Here is a 13,798-nt window from a genome sequence, read left to right as displayed (position 1 = left end):
TTCGTCTGAAAAGAACAAACATAGTATCTGCATGTTTCATTGCAGTTGTTAGGTTAATATCTGTTCTTGCACTGGGTCAGCACTTTGGTTTCCAACTTCCTGCAAAGTCTTTGACAGATATTTGGTGTATAGGACATAAGTGGAACTGCAATATATTTGGCAGCTAAAGCATTTGAAATATCTGGGTCCAACATATAGACTGCAAGTCTGCTTTCTATCTCTTGCATTCAAATTTTTCGCATGTGAACTTAACTGGTCCCAAGCATCTCCAGCAGCATTGAAAAATAGTTTACTTCAGTGTTGAGGTTTGAGAAACCAAAGTCTAAGTCAACTTTGTCTTTGCAAAATTCGGCGAATGACTTTTATTTGTTCCCTTTACGTCTGTAAGAGTGAATGGTCTTGTGTTGGTGCAATGACTAAGTTATTTTTGCTTGGAGTAAGTTCGATAGAAATTTTTCCTGCCCAGTTTGGCAAGTATCTTAAAAACCTGAAATGAGGAAAGATGACAAAGGAACTCTAAGTTTCAGTTTTACTTTAGTGGCAGCAGTTCCATCAACCAGAAAGGTTAACATAAACTCCTGAACTTAGGGTCAAGTCTTCTTATTTTCTCAATAGTTGCATACTGGTCGTTTTTTCTCTAGCTTGTGGTTGTACTGAGTTTCTTAAAGCGAACCATTCATAGTTTGCCCATTACTGTTGAACTAAGTCAGAGTTAGAAATATCTTATATCCCATGAAAACTTCTGGAGCATATTGGTATCCGAATAGAAAATTCCATTGCAACCTTTCTTTTCAGACAACTTGGCAGAAGGTTTTATTTCAATGTCTTGTTCCACGTATAAAAGATTGTCAATAGAAATAATATGAAACCTGTCGCAAGCAATATCTACTGTTGTTGAAAACCTTCTCCAAACTCACCTACGTTTCCATAAAAACAGCAGTTGTATATTCGTAAGTTCCAGGAACTATTTCTGACCTTCTAATGCATTGTCGCATCTTATACCATTCGGAAACATTTCCATCATGCATCCAAAACTGTTGGCGTTATATTCTGAGCGGCGTACATTTCATATGGGTAAAAATATAGAATAGTTGGATTTATATGTCATAATAGAACCCACTCGGACCAAGCTTTACTTTCTTCCTGACTGAGTTTTTAACTCTTCTTTTTCCTTCATTGCCACTACTTTCACTAGATGAAGTTACTTCTTCACTACTTTCACTTTGTTCTACTCTTCTCTCTTCTTTGGTGTCGCTTTGGTAACTTGCCCTCTGCTTCAAGTTGTTGCATCTTTGCCTCATGTTCACCTAGTATGTTGTAAATTTCCCATGTCCTTTTGCCTTTGGGCTCTGGTCGCCCATCTCAGGTAACCTATATCCTAGAAAGATTTTGTCATAGTTTGTATTTGAGTCTTCGCGTATTTTTGCATGACTCTTTCCTGAGTTTCCGGTTCAAGCTCTTCAAACAGAGTCCATATGGAATAAGCTCGTTTCCAAATATATGTTTTTGTAGCCATTCTGGTTTTCTTTCCATGTTACCAATAATATCTTTTGTGAATGGGAAAGCTTTTACCCAATGTTTCAGTCTTTCGTCATTTATTTCTGTAGTTTTTTATTTTGTCAAGGAACATGTTTTTCAATACTAACATTTCATTTGGTACTGTCCATTTGAGTTTTCTTAAATATTCATCCCTTCTCGGTTCATTGTCTGCAAAGTAAGTTTTTATGACATTTTGTAAACTTTCGTTTGCAAGGTCATGTACAATAGGTTCTCTTCCTTCTCTCTCCCTAACTGTCTTTCTAAACTCTTCACCAAATATACCATCTCTATGGTTCTGTGTAGTTCTTTGAGATAAATGTTTAGAACGTCAGGTGTTATATTTCCATCAGCCATGTTCATTCATACTGGTTCAAAATATCTGCATCTTTCATATCTTTCAATGGCATTAAAGCCGCGCTGAAAATACCAGCTATATCTGGTTCACCATTCACTTCCATTGCGTCTACAACTTCTTGGAATTGTGGTTGTAAGTTTATGAACCACCTATCCGGATTAGCTTTATGACCCCATCTCATTGTATTCCATAGTCTGCAGAAACAAAAGTAGTTTGTTTCCATATTGGTTAGGTTCTGAATGAACTTTAAACAATGTTTCATTTCTATATGTTTTGTTGAAATTTAACCTTTTATTTTCACCGAGTTCAGCCAAAGATTGAACGTTATATGGTCGTAAGTAAAAAGGATTGTTGTATTTGCGTACATTATCTTTCAGTACTTCCATTCTATGCTGAATATTTTCATCTGATGTTGGAGTCTTTTGTATGTCGGCAAACATTTTTCGATATTCTTCTACTATGTCAGCCGAATTTTTTTTAGACTCTTGGAAAGATTCCATATTCACCTCATACTCTTGTTGAGGGTCAAGATTTTTCGGCTGTTCCAAATCTTCATCTAGTTCTGTGAGGTTAGTTTCCAAAGGAGGGACTTGTTCGTTTCCTTCAGGCTCTTCTAGCTGTTGTTGCTGAACTATTTCTTCCATGTCTGGTTGTATCTGAACTTCTTCCTGTTGAGTTTCTTGTACCTCATCTGCTGGCATTTCATATATTCCGAGACCGTTTTTAAAAAGTTCCCTATCTAAGTCATCCGGACTCATAAACCTTTCTTCTTTCGTTCCGTCTCTATTTTTTACGCGTTTCATGAAGAGAGTTGAATTGTCATTTAGCTCTGACACCAAATATCTCGGAGTAAATTCGTTCATGTCATTTGGATGATATGCTATTAAATCATATCCCTTAGCGAGCTTGTATTTTCCAGGTTTGAAATTATATCCCATTTGGTGCTGAACCATAAAGCTAAATAGGTTCGGGTCTGTATTTCCTTCCTTGAACTTTCTAATAGCTTCTTTATATCTGTCACTAAAGTCAAGAGTATCTGGGTAACCATATTCTTCCTTAAGCATTTTTAAGAAATCTTGGTTTCCTTGTTCTCTACTTCTTTTATGTCCTTGCTCTGTTTGTGGTTGTTGTGCTGGTTGTGGAGGTGGTTGTTGTGCAGGGTTTTGAACTGTTTGTGCTGTTGTGGAGTGGTTGTTGTGCAGGGTTTTGAACTGTTGGTTGCTGTGCTGGTTGTGGAGGTGGTTGTTGTGCTGGTTGTTGTTGTTGTTGTGTGCTGGATTTTGAACTGTTGGTTGTTGTGTTGGTTTTGGTGCATGCCTGTGTCTGTGTCCATGTGACGATGTAAATGTTTTAGGTAGTCCTGGTGCAGGTGCTTCTCTTGGAGGGTTTGGTGGTATATAAGTTCCACTAGCTAGTATATAAGTTCCACCAGCTGGTATATAAGTTCCACCAGCTGCACATATGTTCCATCTGCAGCATAATGTCCTACCTGACTTTTCGTTCTTAAGAAAGCATTTACTAGGTCTCTTTTGGTCTGTTGTAACTCTTTTCTTGACTTTCCACAACAGCTGTTCTAACGGCGTCATGGGCACTTTGAACTGCCTGTCTCGTTGCTGCATCTGTTATTTTCGTCATATTTTGTGCTACTTCTTTTAACTCTTTGTCGAAACCTTCAGACTTCAGTTTCTTCCAGATGAGAAGTCGTTCACTAGTTTCACCTTACTATGAAGAGCTTCGAAGGCGTTCTTAAAGTCAGCATTCGTTAAAGCTTCATTTGAACTGTCTTCATCCGCTTGTATTTTTGTCCTTATTGACCCTATAAGTTGGGCTGCTTTAGCGTTGGCTTGGGCGTCTAACCAGTCATTATTAGCTTTTATATATTCTGCGCTTTTCATTGCCTTTTGCATGGCTGCGTCGTTATTTTTACTTTCTTGTGCTAAGTTTTCATACTGTACGGTTTGGTTTTGCAACTGTAAAAGTTTTTCTGCCTTTACATTTGCTTCAACTTCTTTTTTATACTCATCGCTATCCATATATGTCTTCAGGGCTTTTTGTTTTATTTCTTCATCTTTCAGTACTTTATATTGAGTAGTATGGTTTTTCAAATTTATAACATCTTGTTCCATTTTTGCTACTTCTGCTGCTTTTTCTGACACTTTTTTCGCATATTCCTCTGTACTTAGTTCTTTCAGTTGTTCTTTTCTTCTTTTTCTCTACGTTTAACTCATTGAGTTTCTTTGTGTGTCTGTCATATTCTAGTTTCTTTTCGTTTTCACTTATTTGTTTCTGTATGTCTATGTTTGACTTTTTGACATCTGTTATTTGATTTTTGAGTGAACTCAAATTCATTTGACTTTGAGGGTTATAAGCTGTTCCGTCTGCAGCTCCACCATAGCCTGCCATTTTCGCTAAAAGTGCCGCTCTTAAACCTCCACTCTGTGCACCAATAACTCGGTTTAAAAGCATAGGGTTGCTTGACATTTGTTGCAACATAGTGGGGTCATTCAGCATTTGTTGTTGCAACTGTTGTTGTGGTGTCAGTTTTACTATTGGATGTTTCAATGCTCCCTTCCTCTTACGTATATTCTTACGTAGCTTACGTGGCATTTTAAGTGAAGTTAAAAAGCGGTTTTATACTAAACATCTTCGGGCTAGAGGGCGCAACGCGCCTGGAAGCCCCACTACCTTTTTTTTTTCAAGTAGATGTGATTTGATTCTGTACAACTAAATATTAATATATTTAAAACATTGTAGAATTAAAATTTTTGACGATATCAATTTATAAAAAAAATGCAAGCGAATCCTTTTAATAAAGCTAAGATACGATTTGCTTCACTTTGTCCACCTAGTAAAGTGTTCAACACAGGGAGCATGGACTGGGAAGCATGTGGGCTACTTGCATTAGCCGGTAAAGGCACAATTTATCTCTATAAAACTACTAAAAATGATATTTCTTTCTTATGATCCATTGAAATTCTAAATTCTAACATAACTTGCCTTAAATTCCACTATGAGCTACCTTATCTTGCAATTTCAGACGATTGCGGAAGAGTTTTGTTATGGGATTGTGAATCAGGTCTTACACTCGGAATCACTCGTCAAGTATCTGAAGCTCAGTATGTATCGGAGCTTCAATGGTCCCGTAAAATCGTTTTAGGCTTTGCAGAACCAAATACAATTTATAGTATCGATTTTTGGCCGTATGAAGCTGAAGATCAAGCGAAAAACTCACGAATACTTTGGAAGATAGATGTTCCTGGTACATATACAAGGATGGCTGTTAATAGTTCAGATATATTCACTGCAATTCTATATTCTAATGGTCCATCCTTTACAATTATCACGTCAAAGAATGCCAAGCAGGCTCCAACATCTCAATCTCAATCCCATACTTTAGATAAATCAGAAAAAATCGTAGAAATTCAACATCATCCCCATATTAGTAATATTTTATTAATTATGCTTGAAGGAAAAATACTTACGTTTAACATAGCGACCAAATCTGGCCGAAATCTTGTAATCGATGAATCATCCCAATCATCTTTCCATAAACTGCTTCCTTCTTTAACAAATGACAACGAAATTACAGTTTATGGTCAAGACTCGTCACTCAGTATCTATATCTGTAACGAAGACTACATTTTTACAAAATCAGGAACAATAAAATTGAAAAGAGAGCTGTTTGACTTAAAATCGAAGTATTTACCACTATCCGCTGCATGTAACCGTGCACTTCCCGAGCGATACATCGCGTTCTCTCCATCAAATGGCTTAGTTATGTTTGCCATAAAAGATGATATACCTTACGTCATCGCGCAGTCTCAAATTATACCACAGATACCAACCTGTTACGATTTCTACGACGGAATCCTTGCTTTCGGCACTCCAACCGGAAAGATAATTTTCGCAGACGTTTCAGAAGGGAAATACACACAGAACTACCTTGCATCCAGCACATCCATTGAAAAGATCAAGTTCCTTACCAAAGATGTCCTTCTGTGGTACTCAAAAACCGAGTGTGGATCAATAAATCTTCCCAAGCGCCAAGTTATTCCAATCCACACTCGCCTTGGCCCTGCCACAGACCTAATATGTTCAGAGGAGCTCGGCGTTTTCGTCCACGGCAAATACGACCTTGGTATTTTTTATGATGTCAAACAAAAGCCGATGACTCTTCAAACATCCATCACCGCTGTTGCAGTCCAAGTATCCAGAATACCAGCAACATGTTTCCAAGGCGATACTCCCAATTTCGCCGTATTATTATCTACCGGAGAAATCCAAGTCTACACATACAAGAACGGCATAGCACAGATGCCTGTTCTGAGGCTGCGTAACTCACGGGAGAACTCCAGGACAACTTGTCTTGCTTGGAAAGGCGATTGCATCATAACTGCTGACACAGACGGCGTAATTATGTTTTACGACTTTGCTTTCGGTACATCGAAGCAAACATACTCTCCTTTCATCGACATAGACAGGATAGAGTTCGAGAGATCATCCAGCGGATTGTACGTACACGCGAGAGACGGAAAATTTGGTTTTTCACTTGAAAAAGTGGAAAGTTGTCCTTTTTCTGTTTCCTCATTCGCTGTAACAGGAAATGGACTCGTCCTCGTCTCCCCGCTCAATGACGAAGCCGTGAAATTCGTTATTGCAAGAGACTGGAGATCTGTAAAAAGAATCACTTCACCTGCCCTCTTAAAACCGCTAAAAACCGCCCAGCAACGGTTAGAGCTTATGGGTGAGCAATTATTAACGAATCCTACTACAGGAACATGGTCAGAAGCACTTCAAATAGCTGAGATAGCTAATGACCATGGATTTCCAACTGATTCCATTATTTGGAAGTGTGTTTCACGTAGTTTGGGAGGTCCGAGGTTGCAAGCACGGCATTCCATGTTTGGAGGGAAAGAAGAAGTTGTTTCCGCGTTGAGGATTCAATCTTCTCTGTTTTCTCCTGCAGATACTCCGATTTCTGCCATTTTCAACTTGTTGTTCAAGTTCAGAATGGGTGATAGAAGAGGAGCTGTCGAAGTTTTCAAGAGTCTCTCCAACAAAAGCGAGTTCACAATAGTGGCAAGCATTTGTTCGGCGTTGCTTCTCGGTTACGAAGATAAAATTTTGCCACAAAACGTGACAGAATTTTTTGATAACAACCGCTGTTCCACTTTTTGCACAGCACAGATTTATAGAAGGCTGTATATTGATGCATTTAGCTGGCGCTAATCTTTCTGCCGCAAGATATCTTCAGGACAACGGAAGATGGAAGATTCTGTCGAAGTCTGCAAATTGGAAGAGTTTTCGAATGAGTCGAAGAGTTTGTTGAGAAGAGCCGCCCACCACTTCTTGGATACTGGAAATGCAATGAACGCTTTGTTGCTGTTCATATCAATAAGAGATTTCCATCCTGCTTTGGCAATTTTGATGCAGATAAAATACAAAGCTCTCGCGTTTCATTTGATGATGTTCTTGGATAGGGCTGATGTAATTAAGCCGTACGACGAAGACACTTCGAGATACGCAACACAGTTTGCGGATTTGGATACTTTGAGACAGGATATAATTGTCAAATATGACAAAATAATTAAGAAATAATTTTATTTGTATATTTATTTTCTTTATTTATAAAAAAAAGTCGAAAAAAAATGAAATTGTTTATATCGCATTTTCAATGATCTTTCAAGCCAGTTGTCAGATAGAAAAAAATTACGCATTTAACAAAGTTAAAGGGGAAAAGCATCCTGAAATTACGAAACATTTTAAAAAAAAATAAAAAAAAAATAAAGTGGGAAAGTCTGGAAATGATATGCTATGTATTGTAATTTTCAAAACTCAGCTTTCTAATGGAGCTATCACTTGTTACGTAAACTATATATATCGAATCAAAAGTTTGCCATGTTGTAATTTGATTTACAAGACATGATTTAATTAAAAAATAAAGGGTTTAAAATATAAAATAAAATATTTATCAAAGAAAAAAAGTTAAACTAAAAAATATATCAAAATAAATATTATATTAATATAAAGAGGTAGCAGTTTGACCAGCTGGATCTGTGATAGAAACTGTAATTTTAACCGTTGAGTCTTCAGAAATCTTTGAAGGAGCTGCAATTTGGAAAATTGTTTTCACTTTAGGAGAATATAATTTTCTCTTAAAATATACAAAAATAGTAATATCAATACATGTGTATAATATATAGGGTGTCCAAAGGTGCGTTTAGCACAGCGCTCTATATGAGACTATTAAAGGAGATATATGCTGATTATAAATATATATAAAAAATATGAATATATGTATATGATGAGTATGTTGTATTTTGGCGCCATGCCGGGATATAAAATGAATTTTGAGACAAGAGGCGGTTTCGCGGGAAATTTTGGCGGGATTTTTTTCATTTTTTTAATGAATCATAAAGAAAACATCCTCGCTCTTGCAAAAAATGCAAAGACTGTAAAAAAATCTACGAGACATTGGTAAAATGCTTCGGTATGGATGCTCCTAGCTATTCCACTGTAACGTATCATGTTAGGATGTATCACTTCATGAACAAAAAGGCGCCCATCATAAAAATTGACAAAAAATCGCCGGATCAAAGAAAAATCAAAGCAATTCTTCAAGCGCTAGATGAAGACCCAAGAGCATCACTTAGAAGGATAGAGGAGATGACAAAGATACCACGTACAACAGTCAGTTATTATCTGCACAATTATTTGAACTACAAACTAGCGTATACACGTTGGGTTCCGCACAACCTTAATTCAGTTCAAAAAAAATCTAGAGTCCAATCTTCGAAAGAGCTCCTCTCTATATTGGGTGCGTATCAATCCAAGAAGTTTCGCTTTTTAGTAACAGGGGACGAGTCTTGGTTTCAATATGCAACAGAAGCCAAAATCATATGGATCCCGAAGGATGAAAATGTTGTAAACGAAAACGATAAAAACGGTTTGACAGTAAAGTGACACTTTACATGGCAAAAAATAGAGCCTTACTTTTGAGATACTTGAGATTGAAACTGAATCTTATGAGGCGGTGATCTTGAATCACTACCTCATAAGGTTCAGTTTCATATAAAATTTGTTGCAATTTGTTATTCTTTTGCAATCATTTCTTATAAGATTTTACATCTTTTAGCGGAGAATGTTTGTTATCATGTATATATTATAAATATCTACACGATAACGAACATTCCTCGCTAAATTGCTGAGAAACTTTGAGGAAATGTCGAACAATTTCCTCAAAGTTTCTCAGATTTATATAGATCACTAGAGTCCCCTAGGCACTGATTCTGGTTCAGTACCTAGGAGGCTCTAGTTCTTTAACGAACTGATAAAATGTTTTTAAATTTTTGGATATTGCTACCTGTGAAGCACTGACTTCAAGTCAGTACCTCACAGGTAGCAATTACATTGAAAGATGGGAGAAACTTTGTCCGAATGTTAAACTATTCGGACAAAGTTTCTCCCATTTGTAGTGGAGATGGAAGGCTTTGAGGTATATTGTATTAATATATACCCCAAAGCCTTCCATCTCCACTTGAAAGTGTCCAAACTTTGGGTTAATAGTTTGCAATTAACCCAAAGTTTGGACACTTTCTAGAAGGAATTGGAGGGTAAGAGATATACATTCATATGGTATATCTCTTACCCTCCAATTCCTTCTTAAAATGGGAGAAACTTTGTCCGAATGTTAAACTATTCGGACAAAGTTTCTCCCATTTTAAGAAGGAATTGGAGGCTATGAGATACTGATGAAATGTCAGTAACTCATGGCTTCCAATTCCTTCCTAAAACTCATAAAAGTGGACATTACATGCATATAAAATTTGACATGTAAAGTCCACTTTTTGCGAGCGGGGATTTGACTCCGTCAAATCCCCTTTTTCGTTTACGAGAAAAATCCGCAAACATTCCCGAAGAAAAAATTGACACACCAATGATGATGTTGTCGGTTTTTTGGGGCGTAAATGACATCATCGCAATTGATATTCTTCAAAAACCTAATACGATGAATGCTCAGTATCTAATTGACAATGTTCTTACTCAAATTATCAATTCTGATGAGTTTGAGAAATCCAAACAACAAAAACAAAAGTTTGCAATTCATTTTGATAATTCAAGAGTTCACAAAAGTCATAAGGTAATGAATTACTTGGTGGAAAACAATGTCAAAGTTGTTCCAAACCCAATTTATTCACCTGATATTGCACCCTCTGACTTTTATTTATTCGGCACGCTAAAAAAGAGAGCTGAAGGACGCGAATTCGCGAGTCCAGATGATCTTGAAAATTTTGTAAGAGAGCAATTTGAGCAATTTTCTCATGATGATTTAAAGCGTGTCTTTCAAGCCTGGATCGATCGCTGCGAACGCGTGATTGAATCCAATGGTGATTATATTTAAATAAACTTTATATATATGTAACTTGTTTATTTCTATTCGCAGTATTCAGGTTTGTGCTAAACACACCTTTGGACACCCTATACTTTAAAACCATCGTGACAAAATTCAAAAACGAAGAGTTCTTCTCTCCAAATTTTTTTCAAAATCAAAAAAATGAGATAAAAAAGTACGTTTGGAAAATTCATTTTTAGCATTTTAGGAATTTTCTCACTTTTCTTCCAAATTGACATCCTTAATTAAATTAAATTACACATTAACACCGGAGCCGGAATCATCTTGGATATCAGATGATGATTTATCTTTAGATGGTTTCCTGCAGAAAACGAAGTAGATGATGAGAATAATAAGGATAACAGCAAGAAGAACGCCAATAACAATACCAGCCTTCTGTCCACCAGTAAGTCCACTATTTTCAGGTGTTGGAGTTGGCTTGGAATCATCAGGGCTTGGTGCAACGTATTGTTGTTTCTGAAGTGAAACCTCTGTTTCAATGATATTGGATTGAGCTTGATCTTTGGATCCAGCTAACCTAATTTGAAGTTTAACTTTCCCATCTTCTTTGATATCTTCATACTTTGGAGCTGGAATGTTGAGTAGATATGTTTTGCCTTCGTCGGCATGTAATTTCTTAATTGCAGATGGGGTTTCTACTTCAGTTACATTGTCGTCTGGGAGATCTATCCATTTCTGATCTGCATAGAATCTATATTGGAAGTTTCCTGTCTTTGCCTCAAAGTGTTGTAATGTAACTTTAACTGGAATATATTCACCGGCCTTGAATGGTCCTGTATGATTTTCAGCAACAACAGTTGGCGCAGATAAATATGGAGACTTTCCAAGAGAATATGTAACATTGCCGGTACCTAACTCGGATGTATGATTGGCGGCGAACTCAACAACAACAAGTAACTTTTCTTATTATGATCCTCTGGAGCGTTAACTTTGAAAGTCCATTCTGTCTTGTTCGTGCTTGCTACGGCTGTTGCAGTGCTAACATTTTGTGATGTTTTGACGCTAGTGACAGAGGCGCTGGAAGCGTTGCTTTCTGTTGCAAAGAGATAATATGTCTTTGTAATTGTTAAGTTATTTTGAGTATGATTTTGGCTGAGTATAAATTGCCTGAAATTACTTCGTTGCCATCGTTGTAAAGAACTCTATCGATAACTGGTGTGGAGAGTGTGTCAGAATATGTAACATTGCCGGTACCTAACTCGGATGTATGATTGGCGGCGAACTCAACAACAACAAGTAACTTTGTCTTATTATGATCCTCTGGAGCGTTAACTTTGAAAGTCCATTCTGTCTTGTTCGTGCTTGCTACGGCTGTTGCAGTGCTAACATTTTGTGATGTTTTGACGCTAGTGACAGAGGCGCTGGAAGCGTTGCTTTCTGTTGCAAAGAGATAATATGTCTTTGTAATTGTTAAGTTACTTTTGAGTATGATTTTGGCTGAGTATAAATTGCCTGAAATTACTTCGTTGCCATCGTTGTAAAGAACTCTATCGATAACTGGTGTGGAGAGTGTGTCAGAATATGTAACATTGCCGGTACCTAACTCGGATGTATGATTGGCGGCGAACTCAACAACAACAAGTAACTTTGTCTTATTATGATCCTCTGGAGCGTTAACTTTGAAAGTCCATTCTGTCTTGTTCGTGCTTGCTACGGCTGTTGCAGTGCTAACATTTTGTGATGTTTTGACGCTAGTGACAGAGGCGCTGGAAGCGTTGCTTTCTGTTGCAAAGAGATAATATGTCTTTGTAATTGTTAAGTTACTTTTGAGTATGATTTTGGCTGAGTATAAATTGCCTGAAATTACTTCGTTGCCATCGTTGTAAAGAACTCTATCGATAACTGGTGTGGAGAGTGTGTCAGAATATGTAACATTGCCGGTACCTAACTCGGATGTATGATTGGCGGCGAACTCAACAACAACAAGTAACTTTGTCTTATTATGATCCTCTGGAGCGTTAACTTTGAAAGTCCATTCTACTTGTTCGTATTTATATCCAGTGAAGATAGAATAGAAGTTTGGAGATGGTGTATAGAACTTTATACCTCGAACTGAAAAATCTTCTAACTTTGACAATAAGATATCCCAAGCATCTAACATCTTCCTTCCAACTTGTACAACTTTATTTTCTTAAGTTTCTGTCTACATTCTTGTTCAGACACTATTGTTGCTCTTGGTTTGTTAAAGACAACATCCCATTCTTTCATGACATAACATTCTGGGGCAGAGTCAACATAAATGACTAAACGTTTCAAATTCTCGACTGCTTTGTTATAGTCTCGAAATGGACACATATTTCTGAATGCTTGGAAGTCATAAAAATCTGAAACATCTATTCTGTACATTTTTTTATAAAAATAAAAAAAATATTTTTTTATTCTTGAGCTTGTTGTTCCATTTGTTCCATTTGTTGCATTTGTTGTTCTTGAGCTATTTGTTGTTGAAGTTGTTCTTGTAATACAATACTTTCACCAGTTGCATCTTCCAATTCGAAACTTTCTGCCGTCATTGACAAATACATAGGACATAAAAGTTTTACAGGAACAAAGTTTGCGTCAACTAAGGTTAAGTTTATGTTGCTAAAGTGTTTGAGTTTACTAAAGCTGAAAACTCTGCATTCGAATGAACAATAGGCAAACCAGCAGAGAAAGTATTGTTTATACGCATAAGTATCTTTTGGTCATAATAGTTTCTGTCGACATTCGAATAACACTTTGAACCTAAGTTTGAAACAATATATAAGATTGGTGTGCTTAAAGTCAATGGAACAGACATTCCTTGTATGACACCTTTTCCTGTTATAGGAAACTGTTGGTAGTAAAAACCAGATATAAGTTTTGTATTATAACTCATATCGTTTATAGTAAACTCAGTCGGACATCCAAACATAATGAAACCTGCTCTAGTTGCAGCACATGTTACACCCGTCCTTAAAGTATTAAATAAGTCAACAAAACCTGTTGTGGTATATCTGAGTAAGTATCTTCAAAGGAGTATTTTTTACCATTCACAACAATAAAGTCTTCTGGTGTCAAAAGAGCAAAACAGGCTTTAGTCGTCATTGTGTTTAAGGTTAGTTTACAATATCGTCCTTGAGGACTTTGTAAGTTTGTTGTTATAGAATTATATGACTCAGGGTTTTTAGTCGTAATAGTATAAACCATTATGTCTTCTGCCATTTACTTAGCAAATAAATTTTAATGAAATGTTGTGGTCGTCAAATATTTTTATAACGTCTGGGAAACTATATTTTAAGTTCAACGTTTCACCTCCTTTCATAACGTATATCTTGTCAATGACATTATATGAAACACCACAGCAACTAATGTCGGGTTCTATTTCTTTGATGTTTATATCGTCTGCCTCTGTCAAAAGTTTCAATAGTTCTTTCAAAACTTCATGAGGTGCAATGACATATGAGTTCACTTTTACAGGGTTGTGTTCGACCAAGTTTAACATTATACTTAAAGCTTGACAAATCTTCTCCTGA

General features: G+C 36.7%; 3 protein-coding genes and 1 pseudogene across 4 annotated transcripts, besides 5 other annotated features; 2 read left to right on the top strand and 2 right to left on the bottom strand.

Moving 5' to 3' along the window:
- Nucleotides 1-2,960: 2,960 nt before the first annotated feature.
- Nucleotides 2,961-3,227, bottom strand: TVAGG3_0298220 (uncharacterized protein; the record flags this gene model as incomplete). Its single annotated transcript, XM_051229431.1, has 1 exon — nucleotides 2,961-3,227. One exon carries the CDS (start codon nucleotides 3,225-3,227, stop codon nucleotides 2,961-2,963), a length of 267 nt encoding a protein of 88 aa, XP_051099161.1.
- Nucleotides 3,228-5,671: 2,444 nt separating this feature from the next.
- On the top strand, nucleotides 5,672-6,675 carry TVAGG3_0298210 (WD repeat-containing protein 11 family; the record flags this gene model as incomplete). The annotated part of the gene is made up of 1 exon (XM_051229430.1): nucleotides 5,672-6,675. A coding segment is annotated over one exon (1,004 nt), but the record flags the coding sequence as incomplete, so codon positions are not given.
- A 1,419-nt stretch (nucleotides 6,676-8,094) lies between these two features.
- Nucleotides 8,095-8,122: a terminal%2Cinverted (terminal inverted repeat of Mariner transposon ID:TVAGG3_0298180).
- Nucleotides 8,095-10,375: a mobile genetic element.
- On the top strand, nucleotides 8,190-10,295 carry TVAGG3_0298190 (annotated as a pseudogene). Its single transcript has one exon. A coding segment is annotated over exon 1 (2,106 nt).
- Nucleotides 8,680-9,659: a mobile genetic element.
- Nucleotides 10,348-10,375: a terminal%2Cinverted (terminal inverted repeat of Mariner transposon ID:TVAGG3_0298180).
- Nucleotides 10,376-10,541: 166 nt separating this feature from the next.
- Nucleotides 10,542-11,098, bottom strand: TVAGG3_0298170 (glycoprotein 38 family; the record flags this gene model as incomplete). Its single annotated transcript, XM_051229429.1, has 1 exon — nucleotides 10,542-11,096. A coding segment is annotated over one exon (555 nt), but the record flags the coding sequence as incomplete, so codon positions are not given.
- A 1,180-nt stretch (nucleotides 11,099-12,278) lies between these two features.
- Nucleotides 12,279-13,798: part of a mobile genetic element that runs on past the window's edge.

Source organism: Trichomonas vaginalis, chromosome V, assembly GCF_026262505.1.
Source record: "Trichomonas vaginalis G3 chromosome V, whole genome shotgun sequence".
Lineage (NCBI taxonomy): Eukaryota > Parabasalia > Trichomonadida > Trichomonadidae > Trichomonas > Trichomonas vaginalis.
This window is presented reverse-complemented; position numbering and strand designations above follow the sequence as displayed.